General features: G+C 48.7%; 8 protein-coding genes across 8 annotated transcripts in view; 6 read left to right on the top strand and 2 right to left on the bottom strand.

Moving 5' to 3' along the window:
* Window positions 1-52: 52 nt before the first annotated feature.
* Window positions 53-1,447, top strand: UREG_05448 (uncharacterized protein; the record flags this gene model as incomplete). The annotated part of the gene is made up of 2 exons (XM_002584713.1): window positions 53-970; window positions 1,304-1,447. The coding sequence occupies 2 exons, from the start codon at window positions 53-55 to the stop codon at window positions 1,445-1,447; spliced, it is 1,062 nt and encodes a 353-aa protein (XP_002584759.1).
* Window positions 1,448-3,847: 2,400 nt separating this feature from the next.
* Window positions 3,848-6,122, top strand: UREG_05447 (uncharacterized protein; the record flags this gene model as incomplete). Its single annotated transcript, XM_002584712.1, has 8 exons — window positions 3,848-3,901; window positions 3,963-3,979; window positions 4,073-4,145; window positions 4,217-4,360; window positions 4,421-5,201; window positions 5,276-5,304; window positions 5,375-5,564; window positions 5,617-6,122. 8 exons carry the CDS (start codon window positions 3,848-3,850, stop codon window positions 6,120-6,122), a joined length of 1,794 nt encoding a protein of 597 aa, XP_002584758.1.
* A 2,580-nt stretch (window positions 6,123-8,702) lies between these two features.
* On the top strand, window positions 8,703-10,739 carry UREG_05446 (uncharacterized protein; the record flags this gene model as incomplete). The annotated part of the gene is made up of 3 exons (XM_002584711.1): window positions 8,703-9,603; window positions 9,668-9,949; window positions 10,012-10,739. 3 exons carry the CDS (start codon window positions 8,703-8,705, stop codon window positions 10,737-10,739), a joined length of 1,911 nt encoding a protein of 636 aa, XP_002584757.1.
* An 867-nt stretch (window positions 10,740-11,606) lies between these two features.
* UREG_05445 (uncharacterized protein) lies at window positions 11,607-13,381 on the top strand (the record flags this gene model as incomplete). The annotated part of the gene is made up of 4 exons (XM_002584710.1): window positions 11,607-11,709; window positions 11,789-12,317; window positions 12,387-13,273; window positions 13,344-13,381. 4 exons carry the CDS (start codon window positions 11,607-11,609, stop codon window positions 13,379-13,381), a joined length of 1,557 nt encoding a protein of 518 aa, XP_002584756.1.
* Window positions 13,382-15,166: 1,785 nt separating this feature from the next.
* UREG_05444 (mitochondrial RNA splicing protein MRS3) lies at window positions 15,167-16,642 on the top strand (the record flags this gene model as incomplete). The annotated part of the gene is made up of 7 exons (XM_002584709.1): window positions 15,167-15,204; window positions 15,301-15,370; window positions 15,463-15,498; window positions 15,586-15,718; window positions 15,785-15,877; window positions 16,061-16,505; window positions 16,582-16,642. The coding sequence occupies 7 exons, from the start codon at window positions 15,167-15,169 to the stop codon at window positions 16,640-16,642; spliced, it is 876 nt and encodes a 291-aa protein (XP_002584755.1).
* Window positions 16,643-18,267: 1,625 nt separating this feature from the next.
* On the top strand, window positions 18,268-21,446 carry UREG_05443 (spastin; the record flags this gene model as incomplete). The annotated part of the gene is made up of 4 exons (XM_002584708.1): window positions 18,268-18,336; window positions 18,453-18,977; window positions 19,140-21,156; window positions 21,226-21,446. 4 exons carry the CDS (start codon window positions 18,268-18,270, stop codon window positions 21,444-21,446), a joined length of 2,832 nt encoding a protein of 943 aa, XP_002584754.1.
* A 574-nt stretch (window positions 21,447-22,020) lies between these two features.
* On the bottom strand, window positions 22,021-22,818 carry UREG_05442 (uncharacterized protein; the record flags this gene model as incomplete). The annotated part of the gene is made up of 1 exon (XM_002584707.1): window positions 22,021-22,818. One exon carries the CDS (start codon window positions 22,816-22,818, stop codon window positions 22,021-22,023), a length of 798 nt encoding a protein of 265 aa, XP_002584753.1.
* A 764-nt stretch (window positions 22,819-23,582) lies between these two features.
* The window catches only part of UREG_05441 (alpha,alpha-trehalose-phosphate synthase 1), a gene marked incomplete at both ends in the record, with an annotated part of 1,783 nt that continues 558 nt past the window's right edge, over window positions 23,583-24,807 (bottom strand). The window contains 4 exons of the mRNA XM_002584706.1: window positions 23,583-23,718; window positions 23,780-23,867; window positions 23,957-24,484; window positions 24,623-24,641. Of these exons, the coding sequence (XP_002584752.1) occupies window positions 23,583-23,718; window positions 23,780-23,867; window positions 23,957-24,484; window positions 24,623-24,641 (771 nt within the window). The remainder of the gene's footprint in view (window positions 23,719-23,779; window positions 23,868-23,956; window positions 24,485-24,622; window positions 24,642-24,807) is intronic.

Below are 24,807 nucleotides of genomic sequence, written 5' to 3'. Positions count from 1 at the left end.
TCTTATTTTAGCTTTGGATATTAAGATGATACCTGAGAACATATAGAGCGTCATGGATTCTTCAGGCGAAATGAGTGCTACATCGATGGTCTCAATCGGCACCCACCGCCTCGCCATGTCTGTAACCGGCCCTGACCGTTGCTCCGTAACAGATCCGATTGTCATTGTCCTCACTGGCGCTGGAGACGTAGCTTCATCATACGTTGCGCTCGCACGCCTTGTCAGCCGCTTTTCACGGATATTGCTCTACGACCGCTCCGGACTAGGCGCCAGTGACGCCGGCAAGCCTGGTCATCCACGCCCCAGCGCCGTTGCGGCAGTAGCTGAATTGCATATGCTCCTGACGAATGCTGGAATACTTCCTCCTCTGCTGTTGGTTGGCCATTCATTCGGTGCTATCATCGCGCGCGAGTACCTTCACTTGTACCCAGGCGCCGTGGCTGGGATGGTCCTCTGCGACCCCGCATCAGAAAGACAAAGTGACTATTTCAAGATTCCAGATCCAAACATCGACGCCGTGATGGGTAATCTGAACTACGCACAGGTTACCGGGCTCAGAACAGACACGGTGCTTACCCGCGAAGAGTGGCGGACGAGGGCTGCTGATATCCTTCGTGGTATGTCAAACTGGGAGGCTGAGGCAGCATGTTTCAAGGAAACCTGCGAGATGCTGGCAGCAAAGAAGCAGTGTACAGATCAGGCACTGGGGAGCAAGCCTCTGAGTGTGATTCGCGCCAATAGTGCACGAGATTACGAGCGCATCTACAAGAAAGGCGTAGAGGTTGGGAATGGCACAGAAGAGCAGCGAAGAGCTTTTCGACACTTGTTAGATAAGTGGGATGATATTGACCATATGATGAAGGTAGAGCAACTGCAGCTCTCGTCAAATTCCCGCCTCGTGCATTTGCTAGACTGTGGGCATCATGTTCATCTCGTTCAGCCTGACGTGCTCGCTGAGGAGATCAAGTGGGTAAGAGATGAGATTATGAACGGTAGCAAAACGTCGTTGGAGAGACTTTAACGTCTCTTTCGCTAATGTGGGCAGAATTTGGCAGCAGTTGAGTCTTTGATTACCTTGCATAACTAACTATACAAATGTGGCATCTCGCTCCCATGCAAAGGAAGATTCAAGGCCCGAAAACGTACTTCGGTACGATAGTTACATGACTTGGCCAACAATTGGGGGAGTTGAGCTCTCTGTACCCAGACCCTGTATCCTCCAGGGGAGCACCAGTGTTCCAGAACAGCCGTTGTAGTCTGGAACATAGCTGTCATGTCCGTGAGGAAGCTCGGCTAATTTTAGCCACGCGATTTCACCCACGATGAAGATCATGGTGGGGAGAAAGGTGAAGGGCCTGAATGTTGTGCGAAGAGCTGCGATGCCCACACGCCCGCGATTCAAGTCACTGTTGGTCCTTGGATGGAAGAATTGACCGAATCCGAATAGGCTACTGTTTACTTGCCACTCTTATTAACATTCCAAGTTGACACCACGGATACTAACAGTATTGATGTGCGAAGAACCTCTGTTCTGAGATACGCATGCCTTTGCGTCATTAAAACAAGGGTGTATCAGCAACTGGGTGAGGGCTGAATGTCATGGAATTGATACGTCCATTCCTCCCTTGTCTGATCGCTATCGACAGGGGATGTCATCGATTGCTGAGGGCCACGGAATGCACCCGCAAGGTCCAACGAGACGGGCGGGGGTAAGACGAGAAAAAAGCGCTGAAAATCTCGTTTTACACGGGAACGAAACATGCCCGTTTGCAGCACAGTTGAACCTTTCTCCTCTGCTTCCATCAATCATGAAGGGACCTGTGACGAGAGGGAATGAGACGTGAGGAGAGTACCCTTGAAGAAACCTTGCACAATCCTTCGTACCCTCGTCAACATAGTACATCGGAACCATTTCCCGCCCGAGCATGGGTAACAGCCATCTTCGCACTGTTATTAGAGGCCGCTAACCGGGGTGGTTTTACGAAGTTTGAATCAGAAAGGGCTGTGAGGATCAGCCTCCGAGGCGACTTTAATCGCGTTCAGAACCATCAAACTCCCCGTCCTGTGGATCAAATTGCAACACATGATCAGCTTTGCGGCATCACGCTAGCGGGGGCCCATTGGAACAACTGTCAATAACGACTTGGATACTCTGAACGAGAGATGTCGACTGGTTGTTACGAAACCCGGAGTCCTCCGCAAATCGGCATTATCCGCAGGGTCTTTCTTATGTCAAGCCATCAAGAGGAGTTCGAGGACAAACCACAATACCCGAAGCAAGGGAATTAGATTCAAGTTGCGCCAGGTACCGAGTACAAACGGCTCTTGAAAATTGACGAGTGTGCTTTTCACAGGGATATTTGTGTGGATTTTTTTTTCATTTTCGTTTTTGCCATCGTGGAGTCATGCCATGAGCTACGGCTTCATCCAACGACAGGCTGCGGACCGAATTAAATTAACTTAGCAGATTGGCCCTCATCCCGAGATGGCGGTAGACGAGTTACAAGATTCGAGCGAAATAATATAGCTTTCCCACTAGCAACTGTGGGCGGCTGCCAACTTATTCTGAGACAAGTCTTGGGAGGTGAGATTGATGGCAAATAAGCCCATTATTCGCTGGATTCCCCTTGCAATCATTTCTATCTTGATGCTCTCATCGCAGCTCGGAAGGGAGCTGTCCCATTAAGCTCCAGCTCTCCAAAACCAAACACGCGGTGCCTGAGATCTGGCTGGTGATCGAACACGGTTTCCCATGGCTAGAGAGCCCTGAACTCTACAAGCGAGGGGAGGCAGCAAATTCAATCCATCGCTAGTCAGCGGAACTGCGAAAAAGAGCACCAGGAGTCGGACTGCATATTCCAGTCGCTGGCCTGTAGAAGCTATCATAGCTGTTCCCAAGAGACCCAACTAATGAATATTAATGCCGGGTCATCAGCACAGTGGTGAGGGGGCAAACCCAACGGCATGGCAGAGATCAATTCCCTGAGGGAGGGGGCAAAAGTAGTCCAGGGCAAGTCGAATGGCTCTGTAGTTTACCCGTTCACAGAAAAGCCATCAAACAAAGTGGCACCCCAAGCATCCGTCCACTAATTACGAGTGAAGCGGTTGTTTCCTGGTGTTTGAGAGAAGAAACCATCCTCGAAAAGTCATTATTTTAGTCACAAAGTCAGAACCAACCCTCCACTTCCAGCCTGCACGCCGAGATCCATGCTGCAGAGACTCCGAATTATTTGCTCCAGAGACTCAACATCCTTACTGCTTCCTCTCTCCACCTTTTGCCTCTCTGCGCTGGCTGAACGCTTCCTCTCCTCACCCTCTCTCTTGCCCGCATCCTCTAGCTCTGCTGCCCCATCCTCCATGTGCCCTATTGTGCCACCGTCTCTCTGCCCTCCTCCGCCAGTTTATGCTCACTAAAGCATCTTCTGCCCGTTCATCCTGCAATCTCTCCCTGTTGTGGCTAAGTAGGCAGATCGGCTGCCCGTCCACTCAGAAATCCCTCTCATCCTTTCAATTGCAGATGGATTAACTTGACTGTGACGACATTGGACGAAACGAAACCCAGCAGGCTTCAATCCTGCACACCCCGCTTCGCTTTTGGCCAGTGCCTCTATTCGGCCTCATCAGCAGAGTCGCTTTCTCTGCTTCAATCCCATTTTTCCTTTTCCTGTTTGCCTTTGGTTTTTGGGTGGGCTGAATTCCGCGATTGCTGTGCTGGGTTGTTGAACCTCACTCGCATACACACGCTCCCTCGCTGATCCCAGTCGCCGAGTTCTTACCGCGTTTTCTATTCGCACTCGACCTCGATTCTTGAATTCGCCCCGCCAGATCGCGCTTCATACTCGTGGCCATGGAAGGTACTCAAGCTGGAGGTACTACCTCCACGGGCAATTCAAGCGACTTTGTGGGTTTCTCTATCCTTGTTCTAGGTGCATTTTCACCTTTGCTGACTCGATCATCCATAGGTCCGAAAGCTTTATAAGTAAGTCAGCGACTCGGAACGAAAATATCCTCCTCTTCCTTACACCCTTCGCCCCTCTGTTGCCATAAAATACCGTCTGACTCAAAATTTTAGAATGCTCGAAGATCCTTCTTATGCGCAGATCGTAAGATGGGGTGACGATAGAGATAGTTTCGTTGTTTTGGAGGTAAGTAACCCGGGAAGGTGTATTGGTTTGACGTCGATGAATGATTGACCTGTTGCGATCCTTTGACGCAGTGTGAAAAATTCACGAAATCGATACTCCCGAAGCATTTCAAACACAGCAATTTTGCGAGTTTCGTGCGGCAGCTTAATAAATACGACTTCCACAAGGTTCGCCAAAATAATGAGGAGACTGGACAATCGCCCTATGGCCCTGGCGTACGTCTTTGTATAGCATTGCTCGGCATTGAGTTTCGGAAAGCTAATAGGGCGTTCTAGGCCTGGGAGTTCAAGCATCCAGAGTTCAAAGCAGATAACAAGGATTCGTTAGACAATATCAGAAGAAAGGCCCCTGCTCCACGAAAGCCAGCCCAGTCTGCCGAGGACTCCTTACCCACGCATCAGCTCGATCTGATGAACCAGCAGCTCGGCGCCCAGCAGCAACAATTCCAGCATCTCGCTGATCGTTTCGGGCAGTTCTCTGTTGATCAGCAGATTATGATGCAGGAGATTCGCAGGGTCCAGAAGACTATTTTGAGCCATGAACAAATCATCCATTATATGATGAATTTTTTGCAATCCGTGGATGTGCGACAGAGAAGGGAGAATCGTGCGGCAGCGGCCGCTTTCCAAGGGCAGCCTGGAAGTTCTGATCTAAGCCCTGCCCAAGCCCAGAGTGATGAACCAGCGTCTCCTCTGCAGCGTGCCATGAAAATCTTGAGCGAGATGAATTCCGAGATTCAATTTAATATGAACAGTTTAGAATCCATGGGCGATATGCAAAACAGGCTCCCTGGAGCCGTTCCAACTCCACCACTGGATCAGACTCAGCGAAATGGGGCCGCACGACCGCCCACTTCGACTGGCCCCGGCGCGACCATGGCATTCCCAAGGCTCAACGGTGATCTCGAACAGGTTGTCTATCCAGTTGGCGTTACTAACGGCATCGATCCAATATATGGAGACCAAATGAACAATATACCATACCCTATTCCCTCAAAGGACGACCAATCTGATCCAAGGCGTCAGTTTTCGGATAGGAAGAAGAGTACAGGTAATAGTACGTATGCAGACCCGGGGTGGATTCGAAGTCCTCATATTCTCCTCGTTGAGGATGATCAAACATGCCGTCAGATCGGTGGAAAGTTCCTTTATTCCTTTTCGTGCGTTATTGATACTGCTGTTCGTGCTCCTTTCTTTTAGTTCACCAGCTCCGTTCTGACGTTATTCTAGTTCGATGGTTTGGAGGCTGTCAACAAAATTCAGACGGGGTCGAAATATGACCTTATCCTCATGGACATCATCATGCCGAATCTCGATGGAGTATCCGCATGCAGTGTAATTCGAAGGTTCGACGCAACACCAATTATCGCGATGACTTCGAATATTCGCAGCAGCGATATCGACCTATATTTCCAGAATGGTATATGAATTCGAACCCCTTTCCCACCCGAAAGTGACTGACGAGTTTTCAGGAATGAATGATGTTTTGCCGAAACCCTTTACTCGACAAAGCCTCCTCAACATGTTAGAGAAACATTTGGTCCACTTGAAAAGTATCCCGAGTGGCATTGACGCGACGCAATCTGCCCCTGCTTCGGCGATACCTCAAAATTCCGCAACCCAATCTGTTAAAGAAGAAACAACCCCAGGTCAATCACCAGGCGCGTCGATAGGTAACTGGCAATCACCAGCGCAGTTCCCAGGAGTGTCGCCCATCAATGTGACGATACCAAACCAATTCATCCCACAACAGGCAGGCCCTCCAGCAGGCCCTTTCACCATGGACCAAAACGGCAGTATACAATATTCTGCGAATCAAATGGGACAGATGAACACAGCAGCTGCCCCGCGGGCCTCGCACCGTCGACAAGTGTCGGATATGTCTAGTGGAGCTGACGCCCACAACCTCGCCAAGAGACAAAGGATGTTTGCCAACAACGCGGTTGTAAATCCAATGCAAACCAGTCGAATGCCCTGAGGGATCGAAAATAATTTACTAATTGTACCTGCTAGTGGAGCTTACGGAATCCAGCTCTCAATCGATTGCATAATTCTCATCTACATAATTGTCCTTTTTGGTACATGCCACAAGCCTCGGGGGGTTCCTTGCTCTGTCTTTCTACAGCAGCATTAATTCTTTTTATTTCCTTTCAAACACTGGCTCTCAGTCTCCAGGGCGTTGGTGGCGATCTGAACTTTTTTCCAAGGCTGTTTTATCAACGCTTTTCACGGCCCATCTCTTTCTTAGTTCCCGATTTCTTGGAATGTGCCAGGTTTGAATAATGTGGACTATTGAAGGTGGAATTATTTTGTACATGTGCTTTTCCATATCAGACTCATAAGTATTAGCCCGATTCACGCTTGGGAGGGGATGAATTGGGTGGATTGGAAAGCTTTCTTTTTTTGTTCACCTTCCCCATGACGGCTTCTATCTGCATGGTAATAATGAAAACTGTACACAGCAACGTTGGGCAGGGCTTTGTTTTTTTTTTTGTTTTTGCATGGAGAGGGAGGCTGTCGTCTTGCAAATTATTTTCTCCGAGATTGGGTTCTAACCATCCATATCTTTTCTATTCCAGATACTGTGGGAACCTTGGGTCCATCCTCTTGTCACATTTTTGGTGTATGAGTCTTGTATGTGCTTCTTTTGTGCTACAATCGATCGGCTTGGGGAAGGGAAGGGGGTTCCCGGGGATATTACGGTGGCGGTCGCGCCGGGTTGAGGATGCGTTTTACTGAAAATGACATTGAAATACTCCGTTGAATAATGGGTGGAAGGGATTGGGAGTTGGATATTGATCTGGTTTGTATAGAAGGAGGGCGAAATACCCGCCAACGTCTTTTTTACAGATCAAATTGCTCTTTCAATGCCATTTTGTATTCCTAGGATCGCTGAAAGATATGGAGTTTGTAAAAAGTAACATTATCATTGAAGTCGTAGCTGGAGGGTCTACGGAGTACTTTGTATTGGCTACAAGGCCGGGATTTCCATTGATACCTAGCTTCACCTGCATGCAAATCAAGAGAGACAATGTGCGAATGATACCCAGCTTGCCATGGCCCAAGGCCGCCTGTCTTGCATTTCGTGTCTCCCTGTACATACTCCGTACGGAGTAGGTAAATGGTTAAGCCCTGCAGCAAGCTCAGTCAAAAAAGAAAAGCAGCAGCGTCCACCCCCCCTAAACCCAGACCCATTTCCCAGGATCAAAAAAGCGGTTCTAGACCACATACCCTCCAAAAAGAAAAAGCCCAGAACCGAATCAGGGTTTCTTGGGAACACCCTGGGCCTGCAAATAGCACTTTTTCGCGAATCAGTTCAAAAGAAAAATCGGCTGGTGGTCTAGACCTCACGATTTTGTGCCCCCCGTTGTCCATGCCCCATGGTTGCGGGAAACGCCACGAGGCAGGGTAGAAGGGGACCTAAATTTAACCTGGATAATGGACGGCCTGTTCTTTTGGTGATCGAGTTGAGGATTGGCAGGGCAAGGTTGGCCTGGTTAAAAGATCGAGATGCTATCAGAATTGGGGGATTTTTTGTGGGAAAGTGGATTGTTCCAATGTGGTAGTGGTTGGCCTTCTTCTTTTGGCGATAGTTAACTAGTTTGTTTTCCATAAGGCTGGGACGAGCGACTCGCTGAGGCAAGGAACCTTGATAATGCCATCCAGATCATGCCAGAGCTTTAAAAGTGTTGATATTCGCGTCTTGCTTCGGAGCTCGCCGCGCCCGATCAACGCGGAAAAGCATGATTATGTAATTTAGGAGGCTCGTATTTTAGCGTTCCCACCTGACCTGTAGCCCGCGTGGCTGGTGACGGATGATCGCATGTGGCTTAGTACCAAGTAATTCTGACTCAGCGCTCTCCCACCAGAAATTCATTTGAGTCACTCGAGCCATAGGGCTTTTGATAGAGATATTGGCAGATTGCTTTGCCTTGTGGCTCCTGAATCTAATCGAATCTATGGAAGCCTATCCTGAGCCGGTAGACCGACGACCCTAGCAGCTTTCCATTCAATTGCGGCCCAATTCCATTCAGCATCGACGCTTGCGAGCGGGGTGAAATATCAGTTGTCCACCCCGCAACACTGATAAGCTACCAGGGAAATGAGTTCAAAGCAGGGCCGCCGTGCCGGGGGAGGCACTGATCCATTGCAGGGGTTCAAGTCAGCGGATGACAGAGAGGAACTACTCCAGGCCGTTGTATGTATGCCTCCTATCCTCGACCATGGTCATCGTCTCTCTATGATCGAAGCTAAACCAATGGTCCGCCGCTAGTTGCTAACCGACACGTTTGAAACACGGTTCGAGCCTTTTACGCTTGAGAAACCAAGAGTGTGTACTTTCATTCCCCGGATGCTGCCGTGAAGTCAACGGGGTGATGTACAGATTTGGCTAACGTGCGGAGCCCGACGTGGAACTTGCGTGCAATGTAGTGCCTTTTACCTCTTGGAAATACGCTATTAATCGATCACACTCTTGAGTTCTTGCTGAATGCGGGAATAGAGGAGGTTTTTATATACACGAGCGCGGATTCCGATCTAGTTGAAAAGCATCTTGAGTATGTGGAAGTTCGCATCTGAGTATCAGGCTGCAGGCGCTACTCGTGGAAAGATCGCTAACGCTTCTGTTGATAGTGCTTCAAAATGGAGGTCTCCTGTCTCCCCTTTCCAGAAACTCAAACTCCTTAAAACGACGGCCACGTCTGTTGGGGACGTCATGCGAGATTTACACGGCAAGCATCTTATTGCGGGCGATTTCCTCCTTGTCAGTGCAGATGTGGTCAGCAACATGCCTATTGAAGGAGTTTGGGCGCAGCATCGGGCCCGGAGGATAGCAGACAAGAATGCTATTATGACTATGATCCTACGCGAAGCCGGACCGTCGCATCGAACAAAAGCCTCACCTACTTCCCCTGTATTTATCATTGATCCGACAGTCGACCGCTGCTTACATTATGAGGAAATACGCCGACATCAAACTGGCACCAAATCATCTTATGTTAGTATAGATTCAGACCTCGTGAAATCGCACCCGGAAATTGATATCAGGAATGATTTGATCGATTGTGGGATTGATATTTGCACCCCCGAGGTTCTGGGACTTTGGGCCGACAGTTTTGACTACCAGGCCCCGAGGAAGCATTTTCTCTACGGCGTCTTGAAGGATTATGAGTTGAATGGCAAGACCATTCACACTCATATTGTGAAAAGTCATTATGCGGCCAGAGTACGGAACCTCAAAGCCTATGACTCAATCAGCCGAGATTATATTTCAAGGTGGGTATACCCGCTTTGCCCCGAAGCGAATTTATTCCCTGGCGATTCCTTTAGATTGAGACGGGGCAACATTTATCAAGAAGAGGGTGTTGTTCTATCGAGATCAGCGGTAGTGAAGCAGCGAACGATCATAGGCAAGGAAACAAACATCGGCGAAGGGACCTCCATTACCGATAGCGTGATTGGTAGGCGGTGTCGCATTGGGAACAATGTCATATTGGATGGCGCCTAACATTTGGGATGATGTAGTTATTGGTGACGGCACCGAGATTCGACATGCTATTGTGGCAAATGGGGCAATTGTCGGGAATAAGTGTCGAGTTGAGCCTGGAGTACTGCTCTCATATGGCGTAAAACTCGGAAATGATGTCTCGATTCCGAGAAGCATGAGGATAACCACGTTAGAGCAAGAGGATGCAGTAGTCAACTCTTCCCTGCTTGGGAAAGGGGGCAAAGGTCATGAGTTTGTTCATGATTCTGAAGATGAAGATGACGATGAAGGTGAAGATGAATTTGCTATGTCTGGACTTTGTAAGTGTTCTCTTTGGAAAAACCAGTTTGCAATTCCCACTACTAATTTCGTTATTCCAAAGTGTACAACATGGCAGAGCTTTCTCTGTCGGATGCTTCGATTTCTACCCTTACATCCGAGCTGTCTGAGGACGAATCGACCGAGTTAAGGCAACGATCAGACAGTTTTGGCACGTCTGTATCCGACGATGAAGAGAGGGGACATTTCCATCACGATGCCGTCGTTAGTATCGTTGACAGTCTTAAAGAGGGGTTGAGTGCCGATGTTGTCCAACTAGAACTAGTTGGATTACGAATGAGCGCCAATGCATCGGAACATCAAGTACGGCGAGCGGTGGTGACCGCATTTATGAAACATACCCAGCGCCAGATTGACGAAGGCTCCATAAGTGCTGGGGAAGCCGTCAAACAACTCCTTACAAAATACAAAGAGATCCTTGCTCGAATTGTGTTCGATCGGGATCATGATGAGAAGCCAGACCAGGTCGATTTATTACTCTTGCTCCAGCAGGACCTTGCCGAACGGAACAAGGGAGATACTATCCTTTTGTTCGCCGCAAAGGAGCTCTATGACTTGGAAATTGTGGAGGACGAAGCATTTGAGCAGTGGTGGGAGGATGAGCGGTCGACTGCTACTGAGGCATTGAAGAAAGTCCGCCAGCAGACACAACCCTTTATTGACTGGTTGATGGCTGAGGACAGTGATGATGAGGAGTCAGATGAAGAATCTGGTGAAGATGAAGATGAAGATGACGAGGACGACGAGGAGGAAGAGGAAAGTGATGCATAGGAAAACAAAAAAAGGATTTGGAACAAAAGGTATCTATTGGCTTGTCAAACAAGCATCATCTAGCTTTTTGTGCATCCATTTAAAACACCTCCATGGCGACATAGACCCCAAATGCCCTGGCTAAAATGCTCAGTTCTTGTTGTGGTTGTAGTTGTGCTTTTGGTGGCCATGAATAAATGGTAATCTAGCTGCCTGCAATCCGCACTGGCGCTCCATAAGAAGGGAACCTTTAGTCTGCAGCTACGATTGCTAACAATGTAAACCTTGAGAATGATCTGTTTTCTGTATGTGTTTGTGCAGTTATCCCATCATGAGACCCCAGACCTGAAGACCACCGCCGTCAGGAGACCTGACGCCATAGTCAGCTAGTTAGCTGCCCATCTAAATTCCAGCCCCCACCAGCTTATCGGTAGCCACTCTGATCGTCTCTGCGCCTCCCAGCAAGCAACATCTGGCTGTTGAACACCTTCACCAGATTCATGAAAGCCAGGAGGTTGTCAACAGTTCACGTCAAAAGTCGTTGCGTGCCCTTGACGAAAATTCTTGCTCTCAAGCTGTTTCCTTTGCCTCCACCGACAACCAACCCATTCATTCACTGTCAACCCAACATTAACTTACGGAAACCACCCGCTGTCATTCACTGCAAACCGCCCTTCTTTAAGACGGCTCTCTAGGCTACAAGACTGGTCTTGGAGTGATCGCAAGTCGTCTGTCAACGTTGCACTGCCGACTCAAAGCCCTACACCGAATAATCTATTTGCGGCCAACAGCCAACGTGAACAGCTAACTAGGGAATAATCCCCGGTCATTATATGCTATTTCAGAGAGGGGAAAGAACAGTCGGTGGTAATAGGAACACCCGCAAGCATGGATTCAGACGATGACTTTATGAGCGACGTAACTAGTCAGCTGGAGGAGGATATGGATTTCATTGATACCCAAGAAAGCGATGATGAAAGTCTAGGTGAAGGTTGGTTTTGGCTAGCGATGACAATCTATCTTACTGCAAGACCAAATGCTAATGCCCTTTGCTTGATCCCTCTACACAGATTTCGACGCCGATTTGGGTGCCTCCTTTACCGACGATAAGGATTTAATGAACAAATCACGAAAGCCTTATGAAGTCGATTTTTCAGTTTTAAGCCCAAATGACATACAGCGGGAGCAGAATGTTCAGATCAACGAAGTTTCCTCTATACTCGGTCTCCCGCCAGAGTCGGCGGCGATTTTGCTGCGGTTCGGCCGGTGGAATAGAGAACGGATAATCGAATCGTACATGGATCACCCTGATAAGATTCTCGAAGAGGCGGGGCTGGGATTGAACTTCTCTGAATCGCCGAATACAGAAGTCGTGGATGGTTTCGTATGTGACATTTGCTGTGAGGACGGGGATGACTTGGAAACCTATGCTATGCGGTGTGGCCATAGATTTTGCGTTGATTGCTATCGCCACTATCTGGCTCAGAAGATAAAGGAGGAAGGAGAAGCGGCTAGGATACAGTGTCCGCAGGATCAGTGCCAACAGATTGTCGATTCGAAATCGCTTGAGTTGCTGGTGACTAAGGACTTGAAAGAAAGGTATGTCGCTATTTGGTGTCACTTCTCTCTCCATGAATACCAAGTGCTGACGCTTCGATCACTTAATAGGTATCATATCCTTTTAACACGAACTTATGTTGACGATAAGACGGATCTCAAATGGTGTCCCGCCCCTAATTGCGAATATGCAGTGAATTGTGCTGTGAAAACTCGAGAGCTCGACCGGATCGTGCCGACGGTACGATGCTCGTGCACCCATGCGTTTTGTTTCGGCTGCACGTTAAACGACCACCAGCCAACGCCCTGCGCTATTGTTAAGAAGTGGGTGAAGAAGTGCAAAGACGATTCAGAAACTGCGAACTGGATATCAGCAAACACCAAGGAGTGCCCCAAATGTCATTCGACGATAGAAAAGAATGGCGGGTGTAACCATATGACTTGCCGAAAGTGCAAGCACGAATTCTGCTGGATGTGTATGGGCCTGTGGTCCGAGCATGGCACGAGTTGGTATAATTGCAGCCGTTATGAAGAGAAATCCGGCAGCGAGGCGCGTGACGCTCAGGCGAAATCTCGAAGATCGCTTGAGAGATATCTTCACTATTACAACCGATATGCAAACCACGAACAGTCAGCCAAGCTCGACAAAGATCTCTATTTAAAGACAGAGAAGAAGATGATGAATCTCCAAGCCCAGTCAGGCATGTCATGGATCGAGGTCCAATTCCTCGACACGGCGTCTCGAACTCTCCAGGAGTGCCGGCAGACGCTCAAATGGACATATGCATTTGCTTTTTATCTCGAACGGAACAACTTGACCGAAATGTTTGAGGATAACCAGAAGGATCTAGAGTTGGCAGTAGAAAGCCTGAGCGAAATGTTTGAGAAGCCTGTTTCAGAATTGTCGGGTTTGAAACGCGATATTTTGGATAAGACTGCGTATTGCGATCGGAGACGGTGCGTCTTGCTCGGCTATACGGCTGAGAATTTGAAGGCTGGTAGGTTTGGACTCTTTCACCCCCGTGCGACTTCCTTCTTTGTTCTTGTTACTGATTGCACGATAAACAGGAGAGTGGTCATTTAATGTTGATATTTCAATGGCATAGACTTCAGATTTCAAGCATGGCTGTCGCAATTTACTTTAGCTTAGGACGTGGCGTAAGGACAGAGCGTTGCCGTCGTGATGGCATTTATTATCAATCTAGCTCGTGATGGGCTTGATGTAACCTCACTGGTCTCTGCTTCATCTTTGAATGTTTCTTTATGGAGGATAGTCGGATAGAGGTCTATTCTCTGTATCTCCAGGGATGAATTGACACGAATGGCCTTGTGATTTGCATTTACCAATATTATGTTTCATGAATAGTGCATTGCTTAAAGGACCAGCGGTGTTTCCACAGAATCCCAGTCTTTCTTTCTACTCTATAGAGCATTTTTCATAGTAGTCATGACTGGCTGTCATATGATTATGTCATGTCCCGAGATTTAGGTTGCTGCTTATCAGATCCGAGGCGGTCGCGGAAAGCCGAGGAGGGCCGATGGATTAGATAAGATCATCGCATCTGCACTAACAAGCCCGGAGATTGGACACGACGAGAAAGGGCAAGAATAAATCCGAGACCTGCTTTAACACCGACAGGCAGCCTTTGTTTAATAAGGGGTGAATTTTGTGCATCGGGGATTAATAATTAGCAGATTTACAGAGCAAACCCACGGGGCGTTATCTGATCGTGGGCTCGCTAACTAGTTAACTAACTACGTAACGTGGGTCTCCGATTGTGCTCCGAAGCAGAGGGCTCATTATTGATCGATGCACTTGCGGTTTCGCAGCGAAGTCGACGGAAATAATTAAAAATAAATATGAAAATACTGGCGTCTCCCTCCCGCCGTTGTTAACCATGGAAGACTCCTTTTCCACACACAAACTGGTTTCTCGGGAGTGCCGGCTCCCAGGACAAAGTCGTGTGGAATCGACTGGGGCAACGGCATTGGGTGAGAGGGTATACGCCTTGGCAGCGTCGTATCGGAGACGCTTTGACTTCCTGTGAGAAGCTGAGGTGTTCGTTTTTTGCTGGAAATCAAATAGGCGTTCGGGATTCGCGTTGGAGGGTACTCCCATGGTTGGTGCTGAGTGGGAATTTGTGTCTTCACTGGGGCTGCAAAACTTTTGTTGTCGAATGGGGATATTTCTTTGGATGTGGGAGGATTGTCTCCGGTTTGACCGGTCAATGGCCTGTCTCTCTTCAGTGTCTGAAAGAGGCGGCCAATTGGCGACAGACTGGTTTCAGGATGAGTGAGCCGGACGGGAGTGCTGCTGAGACAGTTGGCCTGCCATTGCTGTGAGGACAGAGATCAGTAGAAATCGACGGATGTACAGAGTATATAGCTGGAGAACCAGGCCAGATAAAAGAGCAGCAGCAACAAAGCAATTGCATGCAGAAAGCAGCTTGGCACTAGATAATAGACTGGGTTGGTTTGTTCATGGGCGCAAGCTCACTAGTTTGCGACCTGGTTATTAGTCAAAAATCGCTGCTCGCGCCGAGCCATCAACGCTTTGAAGGAGAAAAACTTCCCCAATTCAGCTGAGAGAAACTCCGGCCTTCGCTTTCTCCCAAACCAACTTGTCTATATATTCCTGTCCTCTGACCTCCCACTTGACAAGGCTCTCTGTGTCGATACTTACTTGCTATTGTCCATTGGCGCTTTTTGCTATTTCCACTTTGTGCTCTTTTTTTCCCTGTCTCTTCCTTCTTTTCGCACGCCCATTCAGAAATTACCCTTCCCGCTGCACACAGCTTTGAGCCTTCCCACAGCTTGGAATTTGCAGGCCGCTCCGGCGCGAAGTACCACCAGACTACCACGCAGCTCCGGCTGCAAAAAATCAGCGTTAAATGGCCTCTCCAGACCGTGTACCCGGGGAGGAATACGAGTACGTCCTTCATTCCAACAAGAGCTTCTCTTACGAAGCATATTCCCTCCGAAAACAAAGGGAATATGTGCACTCGGTTGCTGATTCATCCCTTAGATATGAAGCGCTTCCTTCGGACTACACTCTTGCGCATAATATGATTGCGGGAGCTTTCGCTGGTATCGCGGTATGACTTGCGGTTTTCGCGCCCTTCCGTCCCGTCGAACCGTCGGAAAAATTTTGGATAATATCGGAAAGCTGATGGCAATTTCCATCTAGGAGCACTCTGTTATGTACCCAGTCGACCTTCTCAAGGTGAGATAAATTCCAATCACGCCACATCGTTGGCGGAAATCTCGAAGCCATTCCCGGCTGGACTAACGATGTTATTTTTGCTCGCAGACCCGCATGCAGGTTTTGAATCCTTCCGCCGGTGGACTATACACGGGCCTTAGTAATGCGTTTACTACGATTTCGCGGGTTGAAGGTTGGCGGACATTATGGAGAGGGGTATCCAGTGTCATTGTTGGTGCTGGTATGATGCTTCCTCAGCCGGCGCGATACGATGAACCGGCTAGTACTGACTGTTTGTGAATGACAGGGCCTGCGCATGCTGTTTACTTCGGTACCTATGAGGTAGTCAAGGAGTTTGCGGGAGGTAATGTTGGGCAAGGTCATCACCCATTGGCAGCAGGTGAGGATGGCCCGTATTTCACAATTAGGCGAATCTACATGGAAGCAGAATTTAATGGAATGGGGTCAGGCTTGAGCGGAGCATGTGCGACTATTACAAGCGATGCGTTGATGAATCCCTTTGACGTAAGCAACGCCTTCTTGCACCAATTGCTTCCACCAGAATGCTGACGAGAACCCGCAGTCATCAAACAACGGATGCAAGTACATGGTTCTACGCACAGGACTATCTGGGAATGCGCCAGAACTGTTTACCGTGCAGAAGGAATGCGTGCTTTTTACGTATCTTACCCAACAACATTGTGCATGACGATACCATTCACAGCGACGCAATTCATCGCATACGAATCCACGTCGAAGATCATGAACCCATCCAAGAAGTACGATCCGCTCACGCACTGCGTTGCTGGCGCGTTAGCTGGAGCAGTTGCGGCTGCGGTGACAACTCCCCTTGATGTCATCAAAACCGTACTCCAAACTCGAGGCCACGCAGCAGACGAGGAAGCTCGAACTGCCCGAGGCTTGTTCAATGCCGCTGCGCTCATTAAAAAGCAGTATGGATGGTCCGGATTCATCCGTGGAATGCGACCAAGAATCATTGCCACAATGCCAAGCACCGCTATTTGTTGGTAGGTAGAGCGAATCTTGGGGCTTTCTCAAGCGAATTCCGGCGTCCTTGTATTGGGCTATGCTGATGTCATTTAGGTCCTCGTATGAGATGGCGAAGGCGTATTTCAAGCGACACTACGGCGAGCACTCTTCCTAGACGTCGGTAGATACCCACGCGTTTCAGCACTGTTCTTCGATTACGCACATGATATAGATCGAACATGTGCATTCGATTATTCCTTTTTAATTATGCGGCGGATTTCTTATCCTTATTAGTTGGACGAAAAAGTATGGACGGTTTTTCCCTGGGCTTAGATCTCTGTGGCTTTTCATTTTCAAATTTGTCGTTTTTCCTCGATAGCTTTGGTCGGGCGTCTCGTGGTATGGGTTTCTTTTTTCGTGTGAAGCAGAGCACATTCTACCCTGCTCTGTCATGGGAAATTACATAGCAACGGTTGAGCGCAATTCTCGCTTTTCCTAAACAAGCACATAAACGCACCCATCTTGCTAATGCTGTGGGCTTTTGGCTTTGACCCTTTTGCCTTGGGGAGGGAGCCTTTTTGGCGGGCGAAATCAACCCGTGCATATTCGATTCAATGTAACAGTTACGGGGATTATTGGGCACTATTTTTTTTAGGGGGGAAAGCCCTAGTGACGATAGCCGCTATTATGTATGTCTTCCGCTGCAGTTCTATCAGCTAGTTGCCTGCTAGCGGGATCGTTGTGGTCCAAATAGAACTAGCTCGCATGCTCTGTAGTCCGTGGCCAGATGATACACGAGATTACTTGTTAATAGCATTATCAATGTATAAACATCTCGTCACTATAGAACACCGTTGCGGAGAAATAGTATCGACTACGTCTAAATGAAATGGCTTGATTATCTACCTGGCTATAAACAATTGCGTATCCCAAAATGTGTGGCCTCGCCACTACAACACGATGTGCCAGCATCGCATAATGATTAGTCCACAGTTTAGATGGGACGTAGCTGAGAAGTTATGTTTTTATCATTCTGCCGTATGCGGTCCTGAATGTTTCCATTCTCCAGATACTCCATTGCAAGACAGCATGGGTCTGCGTCCCAGTTGACCAAATTTGTGAAACGAGGGTGTTTACCGATCCTCTGATAGACTCGGGCCTCAAGACACATATTTCTGCAGCGATCTCTCTCCAAAATGGGACTGTAAGGGTTTGAAAGTTGCGTCCTGATCACTATCCCTGATGGCAAACCGTTCGACCATGGCGGCCCTTCCCAAGCCACGAATTGACCCTTGGTAACATATATGATTCTCCTGGCTTCGGTTCTGGGACGTTAACACTATTTGGAGGGGCTGGATGGACGCTCTCATTCACCGGGAACGGGAATGTATATAACGGTTCTCGGATACCGAGCAGAAGTATTTGTAGGCGGCATGTCATGAGAGTGATAGGCACTCAGCAGGAGCGACAGCGTTAAGTTGATGTTGTCGCTCAATCACACGAGCGATGTGTAGCTCTTCGATGCCCTCGTTTGATGGCTCTCGACCTAGGAGATTTTCATGCGGCTAAAGCGGATCGAAAAGGGTATCAAACGCAGATGAAAGACAACCCTGTACTGCCGACCTTCTCAACAGACGATGAAAGAATCACGTTGAATGCCTAACAAACCTAGTGGACAAAATCAAGAAGGGTATTTATAACGATTTATAACGACGGCAAAAGGACAATTCCAGCAATTCGAGCGTGTCCATATATAGAGCTCGCGTGAGCAACTGGACAGTCTGAGTGGGAAGAGACACAATGCCATTCAGGAATCCAGAGTACCATGTGCCTGGAGCACCATCACTCGAAACTGCCGCTCTCAACCATGTTCATATTGCGGAATCAATTTGATGGCATGCTCCTCGAATCAACCGCCTGCAGGGGAGTGTGCTGAGACACTCATATCTCCAGAAGCATATCCGACGTCATCGACCATCGCCTAGGAATCCGCCGTCAATCCTCGAGCATCTCCACCACTGCACGCGCAGGCCATCTGTGGCTATGATGAACTCTGCGGCCATACCGCCCGCGACATCGACGACCCATTAGGCTTTCCTCCATCGCGGCGGCAGAGTGGACACAAGAGACGACGGCCGTTTGGAACAGGAGCCACTCGAACCATAGATCCTCCGCCGAGAAACGACGAAATCCCGCCGCCCATCGCAAAAGAAGAGCGGAGCGTGCAAAAAGCGAAGGGGAAAAAAGTTCATAGAGTTCTCTCGGTCGCTTTTGCCGATGTCTGGATTGAAGGGCTAGATTGCACTTTCCGCCCTGCTGTCCCTTTTGTCCCCTTTTTCATTGCGGACGAGTTTACGCAGAATCGTCCCTCAGTCTTCAGATGGAGGCATCTTGAATCCTCTCAATATCGCCACGTTATGATGTTACGCCCGAGTCCTGGTACGTTGATGCAGAAGACGTATGATGATTGCTATTTGACATGCTCGACTGCTGTGTATTTTGAATCAAAGGTACGTTCACATGGCATGTCCTCGAGGCTGTTGCTTATCATTCCCGGCTGGGTTTTGCTTTGCTTCATTCCTCCTTAATCATATGCGTTTTGATATGCATTTTGTTGGATGTTAATCCAGCAGTTATGTGGCTATTTCGCTCACTTGTCGTTTTATCTACAGAATAATGAAGAAGAGGCCCTGCGGTCATGGAGAGACGCCCTTGAAACCATATGCCGCCACAATGCTTCGGTATCATCAAGCTACGTTCCGCAGAATGAAACGGAGCGCGCCCTACAAAAGTCGATACAGGAACTAGAACTGCAGTGTAAAGAGCGTATAGACCTGCTTGAAGCTCTACGAGAGAGCCGAAGGACAGCTGGATTAGAAACGGGATTGAACGCATTGGAATTGGGGGGCAGATATGACACTGGAGGACATAATGCGAACGCAGGGTCGAACAGCGGCATTTTTGCGAATACAGGTTGGATTGGGGATGGGACGATTCCGTCCCTAGGTTATCCAGACCTTCCACGACCAAGTTTACCTCCTCGAATCCAACCTCGCGACACAAACCAAGGGCATAGTACCTCGACCCTACCAACAATCTCGAGGACCACGAGTTCTGAGAAAAAGAAAACGCTTTTGCCGACATTGAGAGGAAGTAAAGACAAGAAATCTTCGCCTGAGAACAGGAGTGGCTCGCTTCACATATCTCGGCCAGCTGCCTCTAAAGCGGCAGATCTAGCATGGAATTCCTCGCATGCCCGGCCATCGGCGCCTACCATGACCCACACCTCACCTGCGAGTGAATTCGCTAGTAGGAAATGGGCTGAATCGAGTCCGCGATCAGAGTCCCATTCGAAGAAACCGTCAGTTTCTGCTGTTGACTTTGCCTCAGGCGCTGCGGCGGCCGCTACCCGTCGGCCCACAAATGTTGAGTCGACGGCCGAGAACTTAAATGCCTCTCAAACATGGGACCGGAATCTGGATACAAAAGATAGCCCTTACGCGAAACGTTCGCCTATGTCGAAATCTGCTGCCCCTGCTGCTGCGTACCCGACCTATCGAAAAGAGTACCCTGAATCCAGACACACACCAGCATCCGTCCCTACAACTCAAGATAAAAAGACGATGTCCGCATCTCAAAGGCATGTTCACAGCCCGAGAACATCACCTAAACAACCACGAACCCCCGGAAGAGGCCCGCCCTCCAATCCTACCTCTTCTAAGAAAAGGAGCGAGCAAGCATGTAGGCCCAGCGCCACAGGTAGTGGTGACAGATCTGAGAGACCGAACATTAAAGATAGGCGCTCTAGTTCTGGTAGAGGTCTAGCTACACATTTGGAGAAGGATCAATCAAGGCCATCATCGAGAATGTCTGGGGCTGGAATCCAACCGGTTGCCGATGACGAGGAGGACCCGTTCGTCGAGGATATGGAGGAAGATGATGGGCTCGGCGACATTTTAAACAATCTTCCTAAAGGTGTCGATCGCGATGCTGCCGGCCAAATCTTAAATGAGATTGTTGTCCGGGGCGATGAGGTGCACTGGGATGACATTGCTGGGTTGGAAATTGCAAAGAAAGCTTTGAAAGAAGCTGTTGTTTATCCCTTCCTTCGACCAGATCTGTTTATGGGTCTCCGAGAGCCCACGAGAGGAATGTTACTTTTCGGCCCCCCTGGAACTGGGAAAACCATGCTTGCAAGAGCAGTGGCTACGGAGTCAAAGTCGACATTCTTCTCAATATCAGCTACGAGCTTGACATCCAAGTGGCATGGAGAGAGCGAGAAACTTGTGCGGACTCTATTCGCTTTAGCAAAAGCCATGGCGCCGTCAATCATATTTGTGGACGAGATTGATTCTCTCCTCGCGTCTCGCGCATCTGGTGACCATGATGCTACTCGCCGTTCGAAAACGCAGTTTCTCATCGAATGGTCTGATCTTCAGCGTGCTGCTGCCGGCCGGGAACAGACAAACAAAGAGAATCCCAAAGGTGATGCAACGAGAGTTTTGGTGCTTGGTGCAACCAATATGCCATGGGATATTGATGAGGCTGCTCGACGTAGATTCGCTCGCAGACAATATATCCCTTTGCCAGAAGATGATGTGCGAAAACTGCAAATTCAAAAGCTGCTCAGCCATCAACAGCATGACTTATCGGAAGAAGAATTTGATATTTTGGTCAAGGCTACTGATGGTAAGGTTCCTTGCATCTTCTCTTCTTAGAACCATATCTCAGATTGGGATCACTAACATGCTGATCTAGGGTTCTCCGGCTCCGATATTACAGCGCTCGCAAAAGACGCTGCTATGGGGCCTCTCCGAAAACTTGGGGAAGCGCTTCTCGACACGTCCATGGATGAAATATGTCCGATCCGCTTCAGAGATTTTGAAGCGTCCCTTGACTCGATCAGGCCTAGTGTTAGCCGCGAACGGTTAAGCCTTTATGAAAACTGGGCACAAGATTTTGGCGAGCGTGGATCTTAGACCGTTTGTAGGGAGTATGGGCTCGGGGAGCGGGTGCGAGCAATTGAGCTCCTCCTACTGAAGCCTGATCTTAGGAGTATCGATTCGTTCTCGTACGTTTGGGAAGGCATTTTACAGGCATTTTACGGTGTTACGACTCGACTCGTGAATGGAGTTGATTGTTGGGGAATGACCGGACCCGGCTCCATTTGGGATTCGGTGAATATTGTATCATATTGGAGCAGTCTGATGGTTTTAAATTCTCTTTTGTCCCTTACTGTTATCTGTCCATTTCATGGTTGTATCCATGGCTTAACGCTGTGTCTTACCCTGTGATGGGTTGTTGAACAATCTGCCATAGGCTAGTTTCGGAATATACTATTTAGAAGACTCCGATGGAGACATCACTTTCCACTTGTTATGGACGTTTAATCCGGAAAGCTTCCAGATTTAACAGAAAATGGGCATATATAGACAGTTTACCGCAAAAGAAACACAATGCTTTGATTTTGTCTAATATACAAAGGCACCAACGATCGCTCCCTGTCTCCGCTGCCTGGCGTCTAGGCAAAAAAGAAATGAAAACATCCTTGGATTAAGCCCTCACAGGCTCCCATTTCAGCTCTTCCAACCTCTTCAACTCCTCATCAGTTCTCTTCACCTGATTTTTCCGAGACCGTTTCCAAGTTTCCAGACTCATCTTAACCTCCGCTCTAATTTTCTCAGCAGTATCCTCAGGAACCATCCCCTCATCCGCCAGCCTCTGCAGAACCCTCATCTTAATCTTTCCCAACCGCTGGACCTTGTTCCCCGTCTTACTATTCAATATCTTCTCCTCCGCCCTCTCCTGGGGGCTCATGATGGGCGGCCGCTCGTCGATCCGCACACCAAACGGCGATATAATCTTCTCCACCACGTGGCGCACGGTCTTGCTTGATCGGTAGCCGGACGAGAACTCGATCACGTCGCCTTCGCGCAAAGAGTTGCGCGGATCGCAGACGCGGAAGGTCGTCTTCTTCGGCCAGTATTTGCGGACGTGCTTGTCCCAGACGCGGTCGGTGTAGAGGACGGTGACGACCTTGTCCATTTTGCCGGCGGAGATGACGGTGCCGAGTTTGTGGGAGGTTGGTTTGGGGCTGAAGGAGGGGGCGGTGACGGTGGGTGGGATTGGTGGTTGTTGGTTTGCGGTGGATGGTGGTGGATTGGAAGAGGAGGGCGCGGATGAGGAGGAGGGGGAGGAGGTTGAGGAGGCATCTGTCGTTAAAGACGCATTGAGTCGTGGGATGTTAAAGTATTGTGGTATTCTGCTGCTCAGACATGCTGTTGCGAGGAGCGGGGATGGGACGGGTAGGATGGAAGGCCGCGATAAGCGGAGTAATGCTCTGGTATTCATTTTGGGAGGAGCTTTTGTATTATCCTCCGGCTAAGGGGAGAACGGTTTTGAAAACGAAAGCTCCTCGCGATATCTGGTCTGTCGTTCGATGGAGTCCGGTGCGCGAAGCGGATTTCTAGTCAACGTTTTTCACTTGGCTCGTTGATCCAATTCTCCGCAAGTCCGTTTGTGGTCACTTTGGCATCTCCGAGGTAACAGTCTTCCCGTTATTGGCGCTGAAGCAGTCAATTGCGGTTAATCGATCGAGATCCCTCCCAATCGATCGTGCAGCTCGAATTGATGCAGCGAAGAATTTCAGTATCACGTGGAATTAGTTACATAAGCAGGACTATTCGGGCTGTCGGAACAAAGATCTGCCGGGTTGCAAACAAGGCAAACATGTCCATCTAGATAAACACCTGTTGTGCAAAGATAAGGAATATTTATAAGATGCCTGGAATAACTTTGCTCTTTTGCAATGAAGTTAGAAACAATAGAATAGAAGTATTAAGTCCCAGGGCATGCAACCCTCTTGGGGAAGTCAAATGCATGCTCGCCGTGATCGCTCCAAAAACTCCAACAGCAGATGATATGTGGTTTTATCAGTGGTATACAAAGAAGCTTCTCCTCCCTTTCCTGTTCACAATGCTAACCGCTCCTCGTAAATTTAAAAGCAATCTAAATAACCATAGGCACATAACACCAGAAAAACCCATCATGGCTCATACCCTCATGCCAAAATATGCGAGACTTTTCGGAGGGAGACAAGTGGATACACGAGGCCACTACAGGTCTGCATCACCGTTGATGGCGACTTCAGCCGCGTTGGCTGCTAAAGATGATCGCCTGAGAAGAAGCTTCTTCTCTCCGTGTGCGGATATTCTGGTCAATTCGGAGACGAATGATTGGCCCCAGAATGCGCTAGAAATCAATCATTAGTTGTGGTTTAACTCATGTAATAAGCGAGGCAATAAGGTCATACCTAGTAAATTTGTGCACATATTTCTCCAACTTCGAATAGTTAAGCGCTCTTTGCTCATCGTTCATCGTAACAGCTTCTTGGTAGGCAGCTGCCAATTCTTCGGTGTTCCAGGGGTTTACGATAATACTCCCGTTAAGACTTTGCGCGGCACCGGCAAATCAGAGAGGACCAGGACACCGTGACGCTTGTGCTGTGTTGCAATGTACTCGTACGACACAAGATTCATGCCGTCTCTGGTGGATGAAACGATGCAAGCATCCGAGACTGCGTACAGCGCAATAAGTTCATCAAAGTTGACGGATTTATGCATGAAGTGAATCGGCATAAATTCCACCGTGCCTAAAGCCCGTGTGTTAATTCCATGCCCGTAACGTGAGGATAGGGGGAACCTGGGCGGGCACGAACCAAACTTCCCATTGATCCTCCCAACCAACTCGTTAACGACTGCCCTCAAGTTCTGATATTCTTCAACGTCTTGTCTGCTCGGAACGGCAACCTGGACAAGCACAACCTTGCCAATCCACTCTGGATGATCTGTTAAAAATACCTCAAGAGCATGCAGTTTTTGTGGTACGCCTTTGATGTAATCCAGTCTGTCGACACCCACCATCAACTTGACGCCTTGAAACTTTTGCTCCAGCTGAGCAATTCGCTTTTGTACTTTCTCCTTCTTCAATCCTTCGGAGAATTTGTCTGGGTCGATACCTATTGGAAACGCGCCGACCGAAACCATCTTCCTTGAAATTCTACACCATTTGGGCGTGGTAGATAAACCCCTGAAACCATATCAGCAACCATCTCTACCCACTCTGCTGCAAGAAAAGGGTATGGGTTTGTTCTTACAATATCCGGGAACAACTGGCTCAAGAAGTGTCGCGCATAGTCATATGTGTGAAATCCTATCAGATCGCAATGAAGTACGCCGAGGAGAAGCTCATTTCGAACGGGGTAGGGATACGATATATTTTCGCTGCTGGGGAACCGGCGTATGAAGGGAAGAAGCCGATCTTGACGTTGGACTTGCTATC

This window comes from Uncinocarpus reesii, genomic scaffold (genome assembly GCF_000003515.1).
Source record: "Uncinocarpus reesii 1704 scaffold_3 genomic scaffold, whole genome shotgun sequence".
NCBI lineage: Eukaryota > Fungi > Ascomycota > Eurotiomycetes > Onygenales > Onygenaceae > Uncinocarpus > Uncinocarpus reesii.
The sequence above is the reverse complement of the archived record's forward strand: the minus strand, read 5'-3'. Positions and strand labels throughout refer to the sequence as shown.